The following is a 25,440-nucleotide window of genomic DNA, read 5'->3' on the forward strand; positions in this document are numbered from 1 at the left end:
CGACTCACAGAAGTACTTGGAACTCCATGGAGTAAAAAACCTTTTTATCTCCAGTGCGCGAAACTGTGTATCGGAAATTCTAAAGATATGCTCATTTTAAAATTATTTTGCGACATTGCTGTTGAACTAAATTTTATGGTTTAAGTTCAAAGAATACAATATTTAATAAATAAGGGTAACACACAAAACTTTACAAAAACGCACCTTTGGACGTAATTTAAAATCTTAAACCTTTCAGATCTTTTACCTTTTTTATTCCCCTTTTAATTTTATCAACCTTAACCTTAGCCTAACATTAAGATGTGAGTGTTAAATATATGATTTAAAAGTTACTGAACATGCTGTCTGCAGTTTGTTGAAACAGAAATAAAATAAATGGTTGGTTGTTCATTACAATGGTTGATTTTTCTACTGTACAAAATTTAAACCATTTTCCATTTTACAATAGAAAATTTTCTTACCACTTAATACTTGAACTAATTTTTTTTTTTTTTTTTTTAAGATTTTATTGAATGGGTATTTTAATTGGTAACTTAAATGAGTGTTTATGAAAATGTTTCCTTTTCTTTACAGATAAAACACGTTTTTATATTTAAAGCTAGTTTATTAATGGTATTTCTGTTGTGAAAATTAAGTCCAATAACAAAAACTATTCTAATTTTTTTTAAACTTAATTTTTTGCTACTTATTTTGTGATTAATTTCTGATTTTTATTAGTATAACGTTATTAAAAAACTGGTACACATAACACATCTTTATACCAGTATTTTTTGTTTACAGACTCCAAAAATCTTGAGTTGGATAAATCCATTTTGCACATTCATAATCAAGTTACCTTTTCCAAACTGACCAAAATTATTTAAGACCATGGGCAGTCATCTTAAGAAAAGGTTCACTGTATATTATAGAAAAGAACTTTTAGATCTAGTTTTTGAGTGATGAGAATATAAATAGATTTAAAAAATTAATTTTTTAAATAATAGATAAAATAGCTAATAGATAAAAATATTCCATATGAAGAAAAATTCTGTGTTCTGTTCCACATTACAGTGTAACAAATAATGCACTAAAATTTCGTATATACGCAAGATAATATGTATTAAAATGTCATCCACTTTAATGGAAAACTTAATTTATTATAACAATACCCACAATTTAGAACTCAGTTTATAAATGTATGGATATGAAAAAAATGAATATAATTTTTATCTGTACTTATTTAGTTACATAGTAATTCTTGATATTATCGGTTTGTATCTGTAAATAATTTTGGAAATGTTACTACAGACCAGTATATGTTAAATTTTTACAAAACGTTTAGAGTTTCACAAACGTTAAGAGTAAATTCTAGGCCACAAAATTTCACAATCTGTCTCACGAATTTGCTACATAAGCAGCAGGTGTGAAGGATGTGCATTACTCAAAAACGAGGAGAGTAGTACCGGGCAACATTCAACTGCAGAGAATTCTCTGATTATCCAAGATTGTGAAAACAGCAAGATTCGTGTCTTCAGTTATCCAAGACAAGTGAAAATTATAGTTCATTGCTTAGTATAATATAGGTCCAATGAAATATATCACAAGTTTTGTAGATATGACACCACAGTGAGCTGCTTTCAATGCCATGTAATTGACTGTTAGATGTTGCAATGGATGTTGAGAACAGAATTTAGTCACCTTGTAACAGTAGTTTATGACACTAGACAAAACATTTTGATAAACAGTTCTGACAGGCAGACAGTGAAACTAGTTAAGCATTTGAATCAGCTTTCATTATTACCCACTCCTCCAAAGAAATACCTGCCCTATCCTCATGGCCCCTATCAGCCTTTTTGAAATTGCTAGCAATGTCATTCATTACTTGACAGTTTCACTGTACCAATCTTGGTGCCAAGCAATTTACCATCCCACTTTTCTGAGACCAATGATGTGATATCTTCCATATTCACCAAATTAACTGTATTACTGTCACTAATCTCAATTGCTAAAGCAAACACAACCACTTAAGCAATTTAAATTGACACTGCAGTCGTACTTACATTCATTTGTAATATATCTTACACATTTTCTGTGCTTTAAACTCGTTCTGTTCATACATTAGCTGCAATTTTTTATCATTTGCATGTTAAGTTTTGTTATCATCAGAAAGATATTTCTATGTGCACATATTATATGACACAAAGTACACAAAAAGAGTATTTAAAAAAGATTATAAAATTCTCAAGATCTACATAAGATCTTTTTCAACTCTGTAAATAGAATAGTTTAGTACACATAAAAATTTTATTTTTTATATAGTTGATGCAGAACAAAAAGCCCATGTAGTAAACTATTTATCATGTTTTAGTAAGGTACATTCAAGAAGTTCTGCCTTTACATGCAAATTAGATGGAGCTATTACAGAATACATTTAATGTTTTATATCATTTTTCAGCAAATATTTTGGACTAATATTTGTTAAATTCAAATTTGACTATTATTACATATTTCTTTAAATTTAACAAACAAAATTTATGTATTTTATTTATTAGTAATTCCTTATTGGCTACACAACACTAGCTAAACTCTGCAGCTGGTTTCAAGAAAATATTAATTCCAAATACCTCTGCGAATTTTGAACAGCACATTTTGCATTTCATTCTTTACTACAAAATAAATGTTTTATTTGATTGCTCTATTTGTACTTATAAAAAATTAAATTTTATATTTACAAAACCATTCTATCCCCAGTGCTGAAAAAAACTCTCATACAATTCTTCACCTTAGTCTAAGAAATTTTAGAAATACATATCTAGGAGAAACTTTAGAAATACATGTCTGTGAGCAATATGTAAGTGAATAAGTTTGTATTTGTGTTTTTTAACATTCTATATGTCAATCAAATATATTTTAACAAATAATAAATATGCTGTAATATAATTCTTAAAATGAGGTTATTAGAACTCATGCATAAAAAATAACACATTTCACACTTAACCTCCTAACCTAAACTCATCCTTTTAATGTGAACACAAAAATTAAGAGAGTTATGCATAAATAATGAAATAGCTAAGGCAATTGATAAAACATTTTATTTTTGAAATACTGAATGAGATCATGATTTATAATTTAACATATGACAGTATGTGTTTAAGAATACACAGCATTTTTGAAAATCAATAAATTAAGTATTATACAGCTACAGTAGATTTCAAATCTTTGTTTACAACATAAAATCTATGTTTCTTTCCAAAACATCCCCAGATGACAGCAATGTTTTCGATAACAATATTTATAGGCACAGTGCAAAGTGCTCCAATTAAGCAGAGGCAAAATTTTAAAAGGCCTAAACGATACAAACTGAATGATTTGATTACGCCAAATATGTACATATATATATTCATTGCACCAACAAAAGCACAAAGGAAATTTATAATCTGCCAGCAAGGTATTGGAAAAAGTCCTGCAAGTATTATATTTGATGTGCTAAGTGGTATAGTCGCCCACGAATACAGAGCACAAGCTAAAAATACTTTGTTTCGAAAAGGAATTGCTGAACTGTGAACAACGAGGAAAATTCCTTGCAGCCACCTTTTTCTTTGTTGTAAGAAGTCCCATAATGTAAATGGACTTTTTTCCCACATTTCTCCTTCAATAAAATTAAAAGTATATCCTTCTTTGTATGCAACCATACTAAAAAAACAATCTTCTGCAACAGAACCATCAAGTCCATGATCAAAAGAAACTTTTCGTTCAGCACCAGCTTGAGTGACTACGTAAGATCCTTTCCAACTGAATAACGGTCTGTGAAATATTTGAAACTGAAATCGAAGTTTGCCCATGTCATCGGCAACTCGAAAACTATCTGCAAGTGTTGTCATCCAATTCACAACATTTTCATTTGCATATGTTATCATACCTTGACCAAATTGGTATTTTCCATCCAAAACAAAATTTATTATACCTTTGAGAGAATTTTCGGTGATAATTGTTTCTTCATCTAAATGTACAATCCAATCAGAATCACTCAAAACATTTACATCATCTTCAAGGCAGTACTGTAATGCTCTAGCTTTGAAAAGTGCCCCAGTTTTAGTTCTATAAGTAGAAGGAACTACAATTTCTCGAATTCGAGGATGCCTTGGCAGGTTTAAGGTCTTATCTGTAACAACTTCAAATAAAAAATTTTCTAGACCCACATCTAAGCATGTATTCATATTGCGGTTCACATTATTTTTTACAAGCTCAGGATAATCACCCCGAGTAACAACTCTAATTGATATGAAAGGTGCTAGCAATGGAGAACCTTTTAGTTGAACTTTTTCTGGAAAAGCATTGAAGAAGAGTAGTCCAAGGCAATTGCAAACACACTGTGGTAAAGCAAGAAATGTTAGGAAACGTAATAAATATAAAAAAATGGCAGGAATATAACCATATTTCTCAAATGGATTGGTATTATCAGTATCACAGGACCCAATACATATCCCACCAGCAATAATTTCAAAAACTAAAAGGAGGATAAAAAATAATACACAATGGAGGGCATGTTTCACATTACTGCTGAGAATGATGGTGTTTAAAGCATCACCTGAAAAATAATAATGCATTGTAAGATAAACTTACATAACATGAAGAATATGCAGTAATACACATAGTACGAAATATACAAATATTTACATTAAAAAAATTATAAAAAATGAATAAAGTTCTCATACTTATAACTGCTAATATTCCTAAAGTTACAAACACATCATATTATAAGAGACTATTGTAAACCTTTCTGAAAGTAACATTTAGATTATTTTCTGAAGAGTTTCTTATCCAAGCCTGTAAATTAATCTTTCTGGTACACCAATAAAATGTTATATATACACATCAATTATGGCTTGCATTCATATAATGATATATTCTACTATTTCTACTCGAATCTTTATATAAAACATCATATCTAGATCAATTAAAAATTGTCAATGAGGAACTACTTTGAAGAATAAGAGAGGGTACAGTAGACTCCCAATTAACTGGAGACAATGTTCATGGCCAACCCTAAATCATGTCTAATCTGATAGCAGTTAAAAAAAAAAAAAAGATGGGGGAAGAGGAGGAGAATAACCCAGATTACAATTCACAGAAAATACTACAAATGTACAAAATGACACTACGAACTCGTACACATGCAATAACTTTCGGTGTCAGGAGTGGGGTTGAACACCAGTGACAAGAGCGATAGAGAAGCAATTAAAACAGCTGGTAGTAGCCTTTGCTGCATTCAAAGAAGAGATGAAAGTTTGTCAAGAATTTGTTAAACAAGAGATTAGAGGGGGCCAAGAATCTGTTAAACAAGAAATGGAAGCTGTTCAAGGAAATATGGAAGCTGACGATCAATCCATTGTAATAGAGATGAAAGCTGTTCAAACATGAAATGGCTAAGAATCTATTTAAAAAAGAGATGAAAATTGTTGATGCTGGCCAAGAATAAGAATGCATTACAGAAGAGATAAAAGCCGTTCAAGAAAGATTGAAGGTCAAAAGGAAATGAAAAGAGAAATTACTTGATTAGTAGAAAACAAATTTGAGGCTGTGAAAGGTAGAATAGATGCGGCAGAAAATAAGTTGAAGAATTTGAAGAAACAGTTTCTTCTGTCAAAGAACAAATAGAAGAGAGACTTTCTGCATAGAACTACAAATCGATTACAAAATTTATGCTATCAACAAAGAAGTTGACACCTTAAAAAATTTATATAGACATCAAGAACCAATTCTGGTTGTTTTAGATTTTTCCCCCAACAACGACACTGGAAACAAATTAATGCTCATCTTGCGAAGCGAAAGTTGCCAGATAATGACAAGCCTCATTTTAAAGCACTTCAGATTTCTGCAAAAAGTGGCAGCAGCAACTGGGGACTTCATCATGGGACATAGGAGTTCTTTGCATACATGTCCATCCATACAGGAACCATTATCCAAAAAGACCTGGCCCAGCTACTGGAAGGCAACTCATTGCCTGGATTACTACTACTGGATTGCATTCTGCGTTATCCTCAAGACTGTGTCAGGGCATAAAATCTACATCGATAAAAAAATTAAATGTAAACATCACATTTGGAAGTACCACCTACCATCACATGGTATATATAGCAAATACTACAAACCTTTGCAAACTCAGATTAGACTTTCTAAGAAAATACAGTATTTCCTTGGACTTTAAAAATAACAAACTGCATTCTGCCTCTGAGGACATAACCCTATTCAGAACTAATGATGAAGTAAAATCTGCCTACCAAATCATCGGTCAAGATGATATCACAGTGCCACCAAAAACAGAATTTTTACTTCCTGGATCCATAGCCGAAAACAGAAATTTCCGATGCGAGATCATGGAATACATCCCAGGAACAGTAACACCCCATAAGGAATACTAGTAGTTTCAGCACTCATCGACATATCGAGAATCATCATCATGCTGAGAGTTGCAATGCCAGTAATAAAGCAAAAACCGTTAGGAAAGGCAAAGTGGTTGCAGCATGTGCTCCAGTGATCTGCGTTAAATGAAAGAATAACCCTCTGGAATCCGTGTCTTCAGAAAGATTAACACCAGAATTATAGCAGAAAGCATAACTAAGTAATGAACAGAAGAGTGCCGCTCAATGGGTCATTCAAGAAGTTTTCTCTCGTTTATCTTCTGACATAGGCCAAACCAGTTTGACACTGCATAGAATTAATACACCGGATCATCCACCAATCAAGCAACATTCAAAATGTCTCTCGACTGCTAAACAAAAAGAGGTAGGAAAACTTCTAAAGGATATGCAAAATAGCAAAGTTAATGAGACTTCAGCAAGTCCATTGGCATATCCCATCATCCTGGTCAGAAAGAAAGACTCTTCAACTAGATTCTGTGTTGAGTATCGCTGGTTGAATAAGGTTATGAAGAAAAACAGCTACCCTCTTCTTAGAATTGACGATATTCTGGACATCCTTTAAGGGAGCAAGTGATTTTTGATATTTGATGCATAGAGTGGATATTGGAATGTAAAAATACATCTTGATGACGATGAAAAGATGGCTTTTACTACTCAATGACAATTTTGACAGCTCAAGGTAATGTCATTCAGATAATGTAATGCACTGGCAACATTCAAACGCTTCATGGAGACCATGTTGCAAGGTCTTTCCTACGAAGCCTGTCTAATATACTTGGATGACATCATCATCACCATCAGGAATAATTTTGAAGAACATTTAGAAAATCTTACAAAGGTTCTTCAATGCTCTGTCTAGAAGACCCTGCACAGAAAGCTGTGAATATTGTTCCAGGGTTGAAGCAAAATTTGAGCTGCTTACTCCAGTCGCATGACAAGATAAAACTTCAACATCAGTTGATCGTGACCAAAATCCCTCGTGCGAAATTCTGCTTCACTTCTAAACATGGCTGGAGATCTTGGATGTACTCATCAGCTGATGAAGCCGCTTCAGGAGAGCGACAAAACAAGAGATCACAAGGTAAATTAAGGTCATGACCAATGAGCATTTAGGATGGGAAATAGTCAGTAGTCTCCTGGAAAGCACTGTGATTAGGCCATTAAGAACAGTGATAACTTCTGGTCCCAGTCCTGTTGGTTTCTGGAAACCATCAACGAGAGGTCATTAAAGGATGGTTCAATTAAACCTCTCTCCCATACCATCTGATTGAGAACATAAAGGTGTTGTTTGGTTCCTGTTGATGTCCAGTAGTTTGCCAAGTTTTTTAACTACAGTCAATATAAAATTTTTTCTTTGACTGGAATGTAACAGAAGAAGCACTCTGAACCTGGAAATCCAATGCTGTATCATTACCTCTGCTACCATGACAGCCTCTTGAACAGGAGTAAGATACACTTCAGGCAACTTGGTGAAGTAATCAATGACAATGAGGATGTATTTATCAGGATGCATGAGTTCATGACAGAGGTCCCAGAATGTCAAAGGTGATATATTCAAAAGGCAGTTCTACAATGTAATATTGCAGTATCTCTCAGCTTCATTTCTTTCTGATATGCAGAGGCATTGCAAGACTGGCATTACTTTTACGCATTATCCTCTTGCATTACTCTATTGAACTCAATGCAAAGTCTTCATTATTCCAAAGTGGAATCCTGATGGATTGCAATGCAATTCTTCAAGTGCGTCCCGGATCTTGGAAGAGAGCTGCCATCAGAATGCCTTTCCATCATCGAATTCAAATTTATGGGCCAATATGCCGTTTCATATAATGGAACGAGTCCCAAAGTTTTGTCACAAGACCCAATATTGTTTTTGTAATGGGAATGGTTTAATGTCACTGTCTTCCCTGACTTCATCACACCATGGTCTCGATCAGCCGATGTTGAAGTTGCAACTTGTCATGCAACTAGATTAAGTAGCTCGTATGAAGGTCACTATGAATTTTTTTAGACATGCACAGATGATAAGAAGTAGAAAAAATTAACTCTCAGATTTGAAAATATGAAATATTTTAGCCTAGCAGACAACTTTTTATTGTCCAACTGCAAGTAGTTGGTCCATTAGTGTAAAAATAAATTTTAGGCAGAAGATAAAAATGGAACTGACATGAGAACATTATGGTACTATGATTTTAATGTGGGATCAAATCATGAAGAATGAGATCAACATCTACAATTTAGCATTTGGAAATGAAGGTCCATCTCATGCTACTACTGTATTCAGATGGTTCACAGAATTTTAGAAGTCACAACTCTCTTCTGAATGAAGAACACCTATGAAGGTCATTGTCAGCAGTCTGCCATACGGAAAATGTTAACCACTGATAATCACTGCATCTACCAAATGATATACACACATTTCTGAATCCAGTCCTAATAACAGAACAGTACAATTCATTTTATACTTTATATTTCGAATGAAAAGTGAACTGAATTATATAAAAGAGAATTTGGAGGTATTTTGAAGCCAACACATACAGACAGTGCTTCTATGCTGGAGAAAATTAATTATTTTTACAAAAAGTTTAATCTAGACATTAAAAAAATGGTTATGTTTATATCGGATGGAGCAAGTGTTATGCTAGGAGGAAAAAATGAAGTAGCAGCACTTAGGAAATAACTCCCTCATCTTACTGAACAACATTGTGTTGCGGAAAGAGAAGATTTGGTTTTGGAATGATGCATGGAAACATGTATCTCTTATGCAAAATATCGAGACCTTTCTTAGGACAGTTTACACCAGTGATTCTCAACCTTTTCAAAGCTGCCGCACCCCTAAGAAGTGAAAAATTTTTCAACGTCCCCCTTTGTGAAAATCCCGTAATTTAGGTATAAGAAATGGGCGTTTCTGAATTATAAAAGGCAAAATTTTGAAGTAATTTTTTTCAGTAGACTTGCACACCAAATTTTTTTGATTTAACTCATAGTTTTGCCTGGAAGGTGATTAAAACTGAAATGACTAATGCCAGAAAAAATTGCATAAGCAATGTTTTATGTTTAAAAAATTATTTATTCTTAATTATATAATCAGAAAAGAACAACATCAACAAAACATTTACACTAAAAGAGTAATATCAATGAAACAATCAAGTATGACCAGTGGGATGTCTGTGCTTAATGGTTCAGAGCCAGTTTCTGAACGTTCGGTTCAGTATTTTTAGAGAGATGAAGGCGCAAGTCCTCTTTTTCCATGATTTGGAGTCAACTTCTCTTTTTGTAATTAGATCAATCACAGCACTGATTCCTCATTCGAGGAGGTAGGAGGAAAGGAAAGCAATTAAAAATTTTTTTACGACAGTCCACAATCTTGAGTAGAGGCGACTGATGTTACTTTGAAGGCAAAATTCTATCAGACAATCACCATTTTGGAAGCTGGTTTTCAAAGTTTCATTAGTTGAAAATTCGATCATTTCCACCCTGAAGCTAAACCTCTGCTTCTCAATATTCATAAAAGGTTGAAACATAAAGGTACTTTGTAAGCTTGTCCACTGAGGGTCTTTCAGGGACAAAATATCCTGAAACCACTCAGAAACGTCCTTGAACAAAGACTAAAGGTTTTGGCAATAAACATACTTGTATGTTTCATCAAATAAGATTTAATGCTCTTATGCAGATCAGACAAGATTGAAACTGGCTGAACTCGTTGCGACCAAAATTCTGCTCCCACAAAGTTTTTTCTTTTTTCTTTTTTCTTTTTTCTTTTTTTTTTTTTTTTTATAAAAGCAGAAATAACAGATTTTTTTGTGAACAAACTGACACCTTGAAGCTGCAATTAATTCCAATGAATTTTGCAAATAAATCAGTTATGTAAGCAATATTAGCCTTAAATTCTAGCAATTTTCTTTCAGAGCTACATTTTACTCTTTGAGAACTCAAGTACAGAGTCGAAAAGATTCCAGAACCTATTGGAGGGAGGCACCTTTGGAAAGCCAGCAAACCTCGGTGTGTAGAAGCAAGCGACTAAATTCTTCATCATGCCCTTACACAGCTGCCCGAATAATTGATCGCTGAGAGCATTACTCCAAATTTTATTCACAGCAGAGATTGTATATTTTGATGACTGATGCAAATGGCTGCTGATTTCTTTTGCAACTAATTGCTGTCTATGAATCATGCAGTGAATAGCTAAAATACTTTGTACCACCTTCTTCAGAAGAGCGATGAACCCCTTTCGAAGAGTCATTTAGCAACATCATTCATTCATAGCAGGATATCCATCGACGACAACAGACATAATGTTTGCTAGAGGAATATTTTTCTCATTAAAATAATCTTTGACATTATAAAAATAGATTCACCTTTAGTACCTGCAATCAAATTTTTTGCAAAAAGCATCTCTTGAATAAGTTTTCCTTCCTTCACAAACCAGACACACGCTAACAATAAAGCCTCATTAGTGCCTGGCAAGGTTGATTCATCAACCTGAAGAAAAAATTCGGTAGGCAGCAAAAATTTGCAAAATAAAGCTTCAACATTCCATAGCCATGAGGCAGACGGTTGTTTCAGAAACTTGGCTCTGAAGTTCGCAAAAATGACAAATCTTTATTTCTTCTGACAGGATTAATTTTTTGTAGATTCGTTTCACCATTCTTATAATTGCATGAGGGGAGCTGTCGCGTAAGTTCATTTTATTGTCGTTACAATTGGTGTAAATCAGATAATCGATTTAATAAAAATTTTGGGGAGTTTTTAAATTAAGTTCTAATGCCAAAACAATGCTCATCGTTCGCCCCCCTGCAGCCCAAAACAAGTTCATCGTCCCTCAGCACCCTTCCACAGCCCCCATTGAGAACAGAAGTTTAAAAAAACGAAAACTTGAAGAATTGGCTGCTATTATGGATTGAGATTCAGTAACATTTAAAACCACTATACGGGGTGTGTTGATCATCTCGTTATTTTGCATTGGATGCTGTAATTAAAAGTTATGATGCCCTAATTGAATTATTGTAACGAACAACTGAATGTTCTTGGACGTAAATATTGAAACTTTTTTCCCAAGTACAGAAAATGATAAAATATGTGAAGAATATTCTGAACTTCAATTTCTAATTTCACAAAAAACCAAGACAGGAGCAATAAAATCATTTAGCGACAAAGGAGAATATGTACTACAAAATTTGGAGTTTGAAAATATAGTGATACTTTATTATATCATGGGAACTTTTCGAGCTTCTGCAAGAGAGGATTCAACACATTGAATCTAGTTAAAATCAAACTTGGGAACAGATTAAATGCCAATCATTTAAATGATTTGATGAGGATTAAAATATACTTGGCAAGTGAAAAAAATAAACATAAATGAAGTTTACAAAGAATGGACAAGTATGAAAAACTGATGGAAAAAAATAGTTCTAAATGTTTTGTGGTTTGCCATAAACGTAATAAATTTATATAATATGATAATCTGTATTAAAATTATATATATTACTATTTAATAACAATTATTGAAAATTTGTTTAATAATTATTCTACATTTAATATCACAATGTAATAAAATTTTTCATTACTTATCAAACAATTTCATTACATTCATTTTTATAATATCCCATTAAACACATTCTGATTAGTATTTATAAATGGAATTTGATTTTAACATTTGTTGTAAAATATCTTTCAAATTCAGTACAAAGTCCGAAATCAGGACTCGCCGATATTCTGGAGATTCCGAATTTAGGATTTTTCCGTATACAGTCAAAAGTTGTTAATTCGGACACCCATATTCCGGAATGATCTATAATCCGGACCTCAAAGCTACAAACTTTCTGCGCATGCGTCGCATTCACACAGGCGTTTACGAGTGCGCGTAAGACCTTTACGGCTGCAAATATGTTTGTGCGCATGCACATGTGATGTGTAACGGAGGTATAAGCTAAGCTAAAATTATCTAATTCAGTTAATGTTACATATTGCGTTGTTCCTTAATCTTTGAATTGGATCCGGCTTATTATTTTTTGCAGACTGTTAGAGCAATTTCATAAAAGTAAGCTTGAACTTTCGATTATGTCAAATAGAATTTCCGATATATATTTACTAATATGTAATTTGTATCTACAAAGCGAAAGTATGTTTTGAAATCCGAAATCTGTTTATCAATTTCACGCGGCAGATTGGAAGTTGATCTGTCAGCACTATCCTTATCATCAGGGCAGATGTTTTTATTTTATTTGGCTTATAATTCCTTACTAAGTGTAGTATTTCATCTCGATATGATTTAAATCAAGTTCCTCATCATTATAATTCGCTTCCTATAGTGAAGAAAGTGACCCAAAGGTTATTGAAAACGAAAACATTTCGTTTGACAAATTAGTCGGTATTCTCAACACAGCAATTATAGGACTTGAACAGCGGAACTTTGTAACTAAACAAGAAATTATGTCTGTTTAATAGAATTAAAGAGAAAGTATTATCACATGAAACGAAGCAACTTACATTGAAAGAAATGTTTAATAAAGTAAACAAATAAATATTAAGCTTTTTCTTTTTGTAAATTTTGATACCCTTTAGATCATAATTGTTCTTTATTTCATAAATTACGGTTTCATATTTTTAATTTTGTAATTTCTGCATGCCATCTTACCAGATTTAAACTGATGATCTATAATCCGGAATCGCTGAAGTCCCGACGAGTCCAGATTAACGACTTTTGACTGTATTAGATCATCAGTTTAAATCTAGTAAGATGGTATGTAGAAATTATAAAATTAAAAATATGAAATCATGATTTATGAAATAATGAAGTATTTATGATCTAAAGGGTATCAAAATTTACAAAAAAAAGTTTAATATTTATTTGTTTACCTTATTAAACATTTCTTTCAATGTAAGTTGTTTTAAGTTGCTCTTTTTTTTGTGCTAATATTTTCTTTTTAATTCTGTAGACAGACATAATCTCTTGTTCAGTTATATTGTTGAACCCCTGTAGCTCCTGTTTTGAGTATTCCTACTAACTTGTCAATCAAAATTTTCTCGTTTTCAGTAACTTCCCTGTCACTTTCTTCACTATCAGTAGCGGTATTTTCTGAATATAGAACCATACTATAGATTTTGCCATTCATTAATTGATTGATGATTAAGAAGCACTATCATCACAATGAAAAACTTCTTTTATATCATCTTCATTTATTACTGCTTCTCCATATTTCTTTACAAAATCCGTTAATTGGAAAATTTCATCTTTGTTTTGCGATATCTGAAAACCTTTAAAACTTAGTGGCTTTCATCATCAAATTTAGCTATCCTTCACTATACATGTTTGGCTATGCATCCTGAGCTTGGTGACTAACGACAACTTGCTCCGTTAAATTTTATCTTGCTACTATCGTGCGCTGAGACAATTAAGCCTGAATTGTATTAGTTTAGTTATTTATTATGCTTATGTCCATTTCTTGCACATGCTTAAAGCTCATCAGAGTTCTGAATACATAAATTCCCACATATACTTAAGCCTTACTGAGGGCCGGCACTAGATATGTTACCGCCTGATGCAGTCTCTGTGGGTCCTAAATTCTGCGACTCCATGCGGCCATACGAGCCCTGGCGCTGGTTCTGGGTTTATGTGAATAACAAATAGGTTATTCTTAATTCAAACAGCCCTAAATGTAATCTTTGGGTCTATGAGTATCATCAACAAAATCTATTTTTAGCATATGGGAAGAAAATTTTGGTAAAGTTTCCTCATCAACATTTTTTAGTGCATTTAACTTAAATCTCTAATCATCGCCAAGCATAATGTCAACATAAAAGGTTACCATATTCCTTTATTATTCAATTACTAACATAAAAAAAAATGTTTAGGCATCGCTATACAAGTCATTACTCAAGTTGTCATGTTTTTCTGCGTCCGACTGTCGCATCATGCGCCTTTTAGGCAGGCTTTTCATTGAGCCGGCAAGATCGCACACATTAGCGATAGCCCGGCAATACACGTATTGACTGATTGATTGTCATGTTTTGATAAATGATGTCAGAAATATGTCAGATCAACGATGTATCTATGTGGAATGTTTCGGTTTGAGATGTGTGCCCAAAAAGCAGATACCGATCGTACAAATTTATGCTAAAATGTTTGTTTCTTTAATAACAAGGTATTTTATTTAGTGTCGAAGTGAAATTAAGAATCGGTACTGTACACATGTTTTATTATGCGCAGAGGGGGGGAAACAAATGTGTATGCATAAAACATAGGAGAAAAATATTGGTGGTCCCAATTGTAGTGTTGAGGTCCGGATTTTAGATCCTTCTCGATAATGGACATCCGGATTTCGGACTTTGTACTACATTCTGTCCTTAATAAAGAAAAAATATAAACAAAGATATGAAATATAATGTAAAAATTCGTTTTTATTTGTGTGCTATTTAAATGTTTTAAAATGTAATCTTCAAGATTATTTATTAAAAAAGCATTTGATTTCAAACACAAGCATAAATTAGTCTTTTTTAAATTAATCCCTGTTTAAATGAGGACAACATGAAAACTTTATCTTAAAGAATATATGCGAAAAGGGGGGAAGAAACTTGAAAGATAATGTACACATAAGAAATACATCTGACAGCATATATAAAACAGAGAGAGAAATTTAGCATTTTAACTTCCAGAATATGCATTGGAAATTGTCAATAAGATGTTCATTTGATTATTTCTTAAATTCTTAAAAGACACATACACACAAAAAAAAAAAAAAAAAACTGTCGAATATTATTATATAAATTTAGCACACTTTTCTGTGATAATGCTGAACTTGGAGATATTACTGGATACTTCATATACACAAAACATAAAATGATATCTATTAACATCTTATTTCACAATGCTTATTGGAGGAGATAAAGCAACAAAAGCATAATATTCATAAATTGCAGGGCTGGTTTCGAAGATTTAAATATAGAACTTCGTCAGCTGTAGACGTGCAAATAAGAGAAGCTAGTGATAACATAAGGCAATAGAGAGAAATGAAATCTAGCTGCTGGCACCCTCTACATAGCAATTATCAAATGAAAACAACTATGAAATAATTCCTGTAAAAGCTGACGGTAAAGAAGGCTTGGAATTATGATTGCTAGGTAGAACTAGAAGATTTTTATGAATGTGAAACAGCTCTAAAAAAGCTTATTCTCTAACGAATACACTTTTTTGTACAATTTCCGTTGCAGAAAAATGGAAAATGGGATTTTCTGACCAACAGTGGATTTACATGTTTCTTTTTTCCAAACATACCACTCATGTTCCTCAACGTAAAATTTTAAGGCTATCTTAATTTGACCAATGTCAATTAAACCACACTAGCAAGAAATCCTGTATATACTCCAAAAGTTCATATCCGGAAAGGGGCTCTTAAGAACGGAGCTGAAAATTTTACTGACAATAGAGAAATCAACGTTTTTTTTTTTTTTTTTTTTGTTTGTTTTTTGTTTTTTTATGATTGTAATTTTACAGCTAGTTGATGGAAAGAAAAGGATGACAACAGAATACTCAAAATCTTCCAAAACGAGAGGATACTTTTTAATGTGTTGAGATGAGAATTTTTAAACGTTCAAATATTGTTGAATAGAAAAACCTCTGCCAATATTAACTACTATTAAGTAATTCAGTCATTTGTAAATTAGTAATCTGATCAACAGCTAATTTGAAAGAGCAAACTTGAAATGCACTAAAAACAAAGGATTAAAATGAAGCTAACTTCAGTTCAGTTGAATGGCATGATTTCAAGTGTGGTAGAAAACACAAACATCAAAGTTTAAAATAAACAATAGTATTGAAGTTAGAGTTTTTGCATGTGAATAAGATCTCAAAACAGAACAAAATTCGATTTTTCCAGTTCAAAAGTGAACTGAATGGCAGGTCAGTGAAATTCCTTATTGAAAGAACTTTATTTAAATTACCCCTATTACCATCAAACTAATTAAAAATATCGTCAATGTAGTGGAACCATACAGGAAAGTTTAACTTTTCAAATAATTTTGATTCATAATAACACATAAAGACATCACGAAGGATAGAACTAAGAGGGCTTTCCAAATTTAATCCCTCCATTTGCATGTACAGGCAAAAGTCGTTAATCCGGACTCGTCGGGACTTCGGCGATTCCGGATTATAGATCATCAGTTTAAATCTCGTAAGATGGCATGCAGAAATTCTAAAAAATATGAAACCGTAATTTTATGAAATAAAGAACAATTATGATCTAAAGGGTATCAAAATTTATAAAAAAAAGCTTAATATTTATTTATTTACTTTATTAAACATTTCTTTTAATGTAAGTTGTTTAAGTTGCTTCATTTTATGTGATAATACTTTCTCTTTAATTCTATAAACAGACATAATTTCTTGTTCAGTTACAAAGTTCCGCTGTTCAAGTCCCGTAATTGCTGTGCCGAGAATACCGACTAACTTGTCAATTGAAATTTTTTCCTTTTCACTAACCTCTCTGTCACTTTTTTCATGTCTTTATCCATTTTTTGCAGCAATTCCACTTTTTGTTTGATGAACATCGAAACATACTTTTGTTTTGTAGATCATTTGGGAGCTCTAGCATCGGAAATTCTATTTGACATAATCGAAAGTTTACTTTTATAAAATTGCTTTTACAGTCTGCAAAAAATAATAATCCGGATCCAATTCGAAGATTAAGGAACAACGCAATCATCAACATTAACTGAAATAGATAATTAGATAATTTTAGCTTATACCGTCCGTTATACATTAAACGTGCACGCGAAAACGTATTCTGCGCTTGCGCACATGCATATGCGCTGTAGTAAATGTCTTACGCGCACGCGTAAATGCCTACGCGCATGTGTCAACGTGGCGCATGCGCAGAAAGTTTTTAGCTTTGAGGTCCGGATTATAGATCATTCCAGATTATGGGTGTCCGAATTAACAACTTTTAACTGTAATACTTATTTTGGAAAATGAAATGTGTTTGTTTCAGACAGAGTTAGGTAAGAAAAATAAACTTATCAATATCAATACAGGAGAAATGAAATTTTCAAAGTCTCATTTCTAGATATTTAAGTGCATCTTCCATTGAAACAATGAAAAATGAGATGAATATTACTATTATACATATTTTAGGATAAATGCTTTTTACTTTTTTCATAAACTATTTGGATAAAGTGCAGAATCGCCCACTTATATGGCGTGTATTGAAGTGTACATGGACAAAGTCAAAAGAGTGCGCAATGCAAAGTTTGTGCAATTCTCTAATGCTTTTTCAAGTGAAAATAGGCTGATGTGTACATGGATAAAGTCAAGGGAATGCACAATGCGAAGTTTGTGCCATTCTCCAATTTTTTTAAGTGAATAGTAGTATATCACAAAATTCGGTATGTAATTGCACTTACAATTAAATTTTAATTTGAAAATCTTTAATTTCAATGTAATTGTAATTATAAATCGAGCAGTTACAGTGTATTTACAATTTATACAATTACGATGTCCTAGTGTAATTATAAATTGGGCAACTGCAGTGTATTTACAGTTTATTCATTTATGATGTAATTGATTAAATTTCAGTGTAAACGTATTACAGTCAAAAGTCTTTAATCCGGACGTCCATAATCCGGAATGATCTATAATCCAGACCTCAAAGCTATAAATTTTCTGCGCATGAGTAAACGCACCTTTACGCATGCGCATAATAAGTTTATGCATACGCGTTTAATGTATAACGGACGGTAAAAGCTAAGCTAATGTTATCTAATTATCTATTTCAGTTAATGTTTTAGATTACGTTGCTCCTTAATCTTTTAACTGGATCTGGCTTATTTTTTGCAGATTGTTAGAGTAATTTTATAAAAGTAAGCTCGAACTTTCGATTATGTCAAAAAGAATTTCAGATTCTCGAGCTGCGAAAAGATCTACAAAGTGAAAGCATGTTTCGATGTCCATCAAACAAAATGTGGATAAAGGCATATCCTTTGTTCCTCTAACCATTCCAAAATCTGTTTATCAATTTCACACTGCTCTGCAGGGGGAAGACGTTGCAGCGCGAAATGAACTGGAAGTTGATCTGTCAGCACTATCTTTATCTTCAGGGTAGAAGTTTTTTTTTTATTCGGCTTATAATTCCTTACTAAATGTAGTATTTCATTTCGATGTACTCCGTCTTTCATATGATTTAAATAAAATTCTTCATCATTATAAATATCGCGAATACACATCGAATAGTTTTCTGGTTGCAATTTTCTAATTTCGACTATGCGTAATGTATGCTTTACGTATGCGCGCGTTGAAAGAAATGTTTAATAAAGTAAACAAATAAATATTAAGGTTTTTTTTTGTAAATTTTGATATCCTTTAGATCATAATTGCTATTAATTTCATAAATTACGCTCATTTAATAAACATAATTGTAATTGCACAATTTATAATTACAGCTAGAATAAGATCACAGCTGCAGTTCTGACTATACTGTTTAAGTACATTAACTAGAATAACAATGTAAAGTGCAGAATCGCCCACTTATATGGCGCATATCAATGTGTACATAGACAAAGTCAAGGGAGTGCACGATGCCAAGTTTGTGCAATTCTCCGATTTTTTTGTGAAATTAGGTTGATGTGTGTACATGGATACCAAGTTTGTGCAATTCTTTGACTTGTTATTATCAAGCTGAAGCAGAATCGCACACTTACATGGAACGCATCGATGTGTACATGGACAAAGAGTGTATGCAATGCCAAGTTTGTGCATTTCTCTGATATTTTTAAGTGAAAATAGGTCGAAGTGTACATGGATACCAAGTTTGTGCAATTATTTGACTTGTTATTTTGAAGTTGTCGATTTTGAGAAACACGCGAAGCAGTGGGCGATTCTGCACTTTCCCCAACTTGTTTTACGGTGTAAGTGTCATTAACTAACAAAGTTGAAAATTTAAAAACTAAATATTTTGCTAACAGGTGCAAGGTAGCGCCTAAATTTGATGCAACGAGGTGGAACGCAAATCCACATTCACAAATTTTAAGTAGAGCATGTAATCTGGCATAATTTGCCACAAATGAGCTAAGTGATTATTTTTTTTAAGTGAGTCAAGAGAATCTGTGAAGATTTAATATTGCAGTTTTTATTTTAGAGAGGGCTGAATGTAAAGAATCTTTAAGAATCAGATTATATGGGCCTTTTTTAAAAAGTTTTAGTGACACTATAGGTGTAATTGTTTTTATCCATGATTACTCTGGCCACCTTTGTCAGCCATTCAAATGATGTCTTGGTTAGAATGAATTTAACTTAGTGTAGCTTTTTATCTTGTGTTTAGATTAAGGTTCAAAAGTTTACTGTAAAATTTCACATTATGGGCGATAAGATGCTAAATCATTTTTTTCTGATGATGCTTGATAATTTCTTTTCAATCATTTCTGTCACTTCTATCTGATCTGAGGTTAATGAAATTTCAGATGTAGTAATATACTCTGTATTTCATAAGATTTCAATAATATTTTTATTATATAATGTCATTTACACATTTTATGCAGAAGAATTTTCACAAATCACACTAAATAGTAAAAAAATAACACCACATTAATTTATCATAACTGGATACAAATGTCATTTAGATTAAATTTTTATTATTCTACAATCATCACGCCTATATGAATAACATATTAACAGCAACATATAATCTCTTAAGCAGATTTTTCTACATGCTTATCACTTAAAACAGTAATACATAGATAAACTTACACATTCATTTACATTACGATATTTACAAATAATTTTAAAATTAACAACTGTATTCATAATATATGTGTTGACTTAAATTATTGAAATTACTGATGTAGCATACTAACATATAGACGAAATATATTTCTGCGTTGCTAAGTAAATCTAATCTTCGATAACAGTACGACCTGTCGGTTAACGAAAAAAGAGGTCTATATCTTTCACAATGATTAAAAAAAAAGTACTGATAATGCAATAGCAATGGCGATGTCCTAGTTGCAAATAAATATTTTCTTTGATCAAACATAAATACCTTAAGAAAAACAAAGAAAATAAATTATAAATAAAGAACACGTCTAACTACTATTTCACATATTTAATTAAGAAATTAAGTAACACAGATAATTATATTTCAGTTAATCACTTTATTATTCACAGAGCAAACACTATTTATAACATTTCAAAAATATTATAAAACTTACTTTTACAAAATCGCAAAGACATGTTTAAGTAGAATTAAAAAGCGTAATTAAGGATTACAAAAAAATTTCTCGCTAGTGGGAAGGCTTTGTTCATTTTGACGTAAATATTTATTATAGAATTTTAGGAAATATACTTAGTCATTTTTGGCCTCGGAGAGCCTCAGCCAGCGCACACCCACCAATTGTGCTAAAAAGAAAACATAATCTTTGTTGAGCAGTTTTATGTCTTCTGCTCGAGGAAAAATATCTTGAAACCATGACAACACCTTGAATAGTGTCTAAAACTCCAAAAGCAATACTCCAATTATTTGTACCAATCATGTCTAGGACATGATAAAAATTAACCAAAAGTTTTTTTTTTTTTTTTTTTTTTTTCATTAGAGAATTTTATCTCAGCTCTGAGAAATTTTTTTTCTCCCAGCCGATTCGAGACTTTACCATTTTTTTAAGAATGATTTCTCCCTGATCTATTATTTCAAAATTCCAAGTTTCGCCTCAGAACCATCTGCGCTCTTGAAGAAGTAACGTGATATATGTATTTTTTTAATGAGTTCTGTCAAGATTGAATTGTGCAGGATCGACCTTGCGAATTTCTTCTCTGTGTCTTTAAATAATAATGATACCGAACCGCTTTTTGTAGAGCGCAATGGAAAATACCTTTTGTATGGTTAGGAAAATTCATGTGTTCGATCCCATTGTATTTGAGAATCTCTTGCTTCGATCCCGAAATGCAATAAATGGATCTTTGGAACCATTTCTCTAAAAACCGCCGTTTCATTTCTCCTCGCACCCAAATCATGGAAAAGGGTTCCGTCAACATCGTTAACACCCATGGAAAATAACTGTACGGAATTTCTCCTTCGTACCACGACAAGCCGTAATCACTCGCCCACACAGCGGTTCGTTTTTCTTTTTCGGTGAGCATTTGCCATGGAAACGGGGGTTTAAAAACAAATACCCCTCGAGAAGTACCGTCCAATGTGACGTAAGCCAATTCTTTCACAATAAAGGCTACTTGAGAATCGTAGAAACCTTCAAAGTCGAGCACGAGTTCCATGTTTTTTATTTCTTTTTCTTTCCAAGGTGACCTTTATTATTATTATGATGGATGTGTATTGAGATGCGCACGATATTATTCAAAAAAATATATATATACGAATGTGACCTTTCCCAGAATTCATACGACCTGTCACGTGCAACCTTCTCTCTCTATAAAAGAGGAGATGGTGAGAGAACGCTATCCATTTTTTCCTTCAGGACACACACAGCGAGAGAGAGAGAATTTTGTTTTTTTTTCTCAATTGAAGAAGATGGACATTTTGAGTGCCAAACCTCTCAAAGATTCCTACATTGTTCTGGACATGGAATACTTTCACTGTTATGATCCAAAGACGGGAGATATATGTTTCATCTTGAAAGAACTGGGCTACATCACTTGCGACTTGCGATTTAACCTTATGCGGATCCATGATTTTTCTCCCTCCTGTCCATTACGATGACTTATCGTCCCGCAATCAAGCTGTGGTCAACCAGACTACAAGTAACCGACACGGCCTGCAATGGACCGAGGGTCGTCTTTCCTACGAGCATCTTCCTACGATCCTGAAAATGCTGACCGAAAATGTGGAGGCGATCTACGTCAATGGATACGATAAAGCCGAATTTTTCAGCAAGCTCTGCGAGTGATCCGTTTACGAGTTTTACATCCCAGGGAAAACCGAGTGGCGGAACAAGTCGAAATGCACGCGACACCAATATTTCCAAAAGATGATTCATTGTGCCGAGAACAAGGTGAGAAATTTTCGATACCATTTGATGGAGGGTAGTTACGTCTTCCGGAAATTACATTGTTACCCCTCCGAAAGCAAAGCTGTCGAAGACGAAGAGGAGGCGGAAGAATCTCCCCAGGAGAACTCGTGCGACGATGAGGAGGAGGAGGAGGAGGATGAACTTTCTAATAATAATAATAATAATATAAATAATAATAATAATAATAATAATAAATGTCTAAGTTGGGATGCTTTAGAGACCCAAGAATATTGGCCTCAACCCTTATCTCACCTAGACCTGAAAGAGGATCCTCAAGTGTACTCTTTGTGGTCCTCTTCTAAAATTTGGTCTTGGAGAGATCCCTTGAATGTTCATGAATGAAATGGTATGTAAATCCCTAGAGAAAAAATAATAAAAAAGTTCCTTTTTTTTTGTAATGTGTTGATTTCTTTCCAATCCCATTTCTTTTCCATAACTCCACCCCAATCGACGAGAAGAAGAAGAATCTTCCAAGTTACACAAGACGAATCTTCCAAGTTACACAAGACGTAGAAAGATTTCACAAGGATTTATGAATCACACTCTCCCACATGATATATGTATAGAGAGAAAAAGACCCTCTGTTCTCTAGCCAATACGTCAAGACTTCCCTAAAGTAAGAGAGATCATGAGTACCGAGGAAACCTTAGCAGAGCAAGTGGAAAGACTTTCAAAGAGATTAGAAGAGTTACGACGGGATAGATTTACAGTTCCGCCGACTAAAGAGGAAACTATCATCGATTTAAACAAACCGCTGTACATCCCCTACCCCAAAGAATGAGACGAGTGAACTCGCCGTTGAACAGTTCCAATGAGAAACAAAACGTCATTTATTTGAATAGCCAATTTCAACACATGAATATTTCATAAGTATTTTTTTTTTCCCTAAAGCGTAGGGAAATTGGATCAGTAGTTTTTCCCTTTTCATCGTCGAAAAAGATTGGGAGGAAAAATCTTTCTCAGCTCTCTCAGAAAAATTTTTCAGCCTTAAAAAAAAAAAAAAAAAAAAAAACACTTTTTTTTAAATTTTTATCATGTTTTAGACATGATAAAAATTAACTCTAGCCCCCTTTTGTCTGAGAATGTTGTCTCACACTTTCTAAAAATAGACCATCACTCCTCCTTTCCTAAAGAATAGAATTCCAAGAATGGGATCTGGTCTATTTTTAGAAACGGTGAGACCCTATTCGCAGACAAAAGGCGGGTAGAGTTAATTTTTATGATGTCTAAAGTTCAGGGTCCATCCATCTTCTTATGTGAAACGGTGACCCTGACGAGATCCAGATAAACAAGTCCTGTGAGTTGTTTTGTAATCTTGACGCGATTCAAGAAAGACTTTTTATTTTTTTTTTTGAAATAGGCGGCGGGGGGGAGAGAAAATGTTCTCACGACCCTCAGATATCTTTTCATAAATATATTTTTTATCAGTGTTTCTTTCATTCCGATCCTTTTAAGAGGTTGGAATGACCCTGACATTTAGATGGGGTAGCGATCCCGACAGATGTCGCGCGAGTATAAAAGTGTGTGTCCTCCGCGAGATTTCTTCAGAGAACAGAAGAAAACGTGAACTGAGCTGGTAAGTCCCTTTGGTCCTATGAATATGGTTATCTATAAAATCGATTTGATTCTTTGTTTTTTTTAATAATTATAATAATCATAACTTCATTTAAAAAGAACTCTCTTCTTAACCCTTTGAAAAGAAAAATGTCTCTTTCAAGACGACGACTCTAAAACGTTTTATTGTTTTTTTTTCCTTTCTAGATCTTCCCTGTAATACATATATACCTTTTCGATTCTTTTTTTTCCTTTTTGTGGGAGACATCACCGTATTCATCGCCATGGCGTGTTCAGAAAACTTTATCGTGCTTGATCTAGAGGATTTCCAGTCCTACAACCACAAGAAGGGTGAATTTACCTACGTTTTAAAAGAATTGGGCTATGCGACAAAAGATTTTTTGACCGTGGGATCGTTGACGTTTGCTCTTCCTCAACCCTTCCACCAACTGAGTGACAAAAACCAAAAGACGAATGCCTGGCTGACGAGAAACCGGCACGGACTACGTTGGAACGAGGGTCATATTCCCTACAACCATTTAGGACGCATTCTCCAATCGATCACTCACAGCTTCTCCACGATTTATGTGGTGGGATGCCAGAAAGCTAAATTCTTTGCTAAAGCCTTGGATTATCAAAAACCCGTGACGGAAATTTATGTGCCAGATGGAATCATTTGGAAGTATCGGGGAAAATGTGCCCGACATCATCAAAGGAGGAAATATTTCCATTGTGCCGAAAACAAAGTGCGCAACTATCGATGGCATATTACGAAAGGAGATTTTTATATCAATCACGTCTATCCAGACGGAACGGAGAAAGAGGAGAGGATCCAGGAGGAAGCAGACAATCCTCTGCAAGCTTTTGATAAGGCCTACGATCAATTAGAGAAGGATCCGTCCCCGAAAGCGTACGATGACCTCATCCAGAAATGGGATAATCTGTCCTGTTTCCAAGTGATGGAACATCCGGATGAGCATACGCCTTTGCACTTGATGGGCTCTTCTTCTTCTTTGTCGTCAACTTCCTCCAATAACTCGAGGAAGACGGAGGGTTGGGGAGACATACCTGAAAATATTCCCCATTACGATCCAGCAGCCTGTTGGGACGAACCTTCCAAAGAATCTCCTGAGACCCCCAAAATATTTTCAGAGGATCCAAAGACAAAATCCACTGAGTGTTGGGACAATGAACGGACGACTCATGCTCCAAAATCTATTGAGACTATGTCCACTGAATGTTGGGACAATGAGCTGACGACCCATGCTCCAAAATCTAGTGAGACTCTGTCAGAGTGTTGGGACGATGAAACCGAAAAGACGACAGAGAATTGGGATGACCGTTCTCAAAAGTATTTGAATTGATATATACATAACCTCAGGAGAAAAGAAAAAGAAAAGATTTTTAGAAATAAGTAGGGAAAGTTTCTCCGCTTTCCCTATATTTATGGAAATGGACTGAGAAGAGAGAGAGACGA

The 25,440-nt window shown here is 33.5% G+C and overlaps 1 protein-coding gene across 1 annotated transcript; it reads right to left on the reverse strand.

Moving 5' to 3' along the window:
• Positions 1-3,053: 3,053 nt before the first annotated feature.
• egh (beta-1,4-mannosyltransferase egh) lies at positions 3,054-20,797 on the reverse strand. The gene is made up of 2 exons (XM_035349304.2): positions 20,601-20,797; positions 3,054-4,567 (listed from the first exon to the last, which is right to left on the reverse strand). Exons 1-2 carry the CDS (start codon positions 20,620-20,622, stop codon positions 3,171-3,173), a joined length of 1,419 nt encoding a protein of 472 aa, XP_035205195.1. The 5' UTR covers positions 20,623-20,797; the 3' UTR covers positions 3,054-3,170.
• Between the last annotated feature and the right edge of the window lie 4,643 nt (positions 20,798-25,440).

This window comes from Stegodyphus dumicola, chromosome 5 (genome assembly GCF_044657685.1).
Source record: "Stegodyphus dumicola isolate Sdum_Otavi_A_Nest chromosome 5, ASM4465768v1".
Taxonomy (NCBI): domain Eukaryota; kingdom Metazoa; phylum Arthropoda; class Arachnida; order Araneae; family Eresidae; genus Stegodyphus; species Stegodyphus dumicola.

Excerpts from the sequence above, each read along its gene's own strand:
- egh (XM_035349304.2), bottom strand. The coding sequence starts at position 20,622 with ATGTCTTTGCGATTTTGTAAAA. Across the intron at positions 4,568-20,600 it reads GTCTTTGCGATTTTGTAAAA|GTGATGCTTTAAACACCATC; the intron begins GTAAGTTTTATA and ends ATTATTTTTCAG.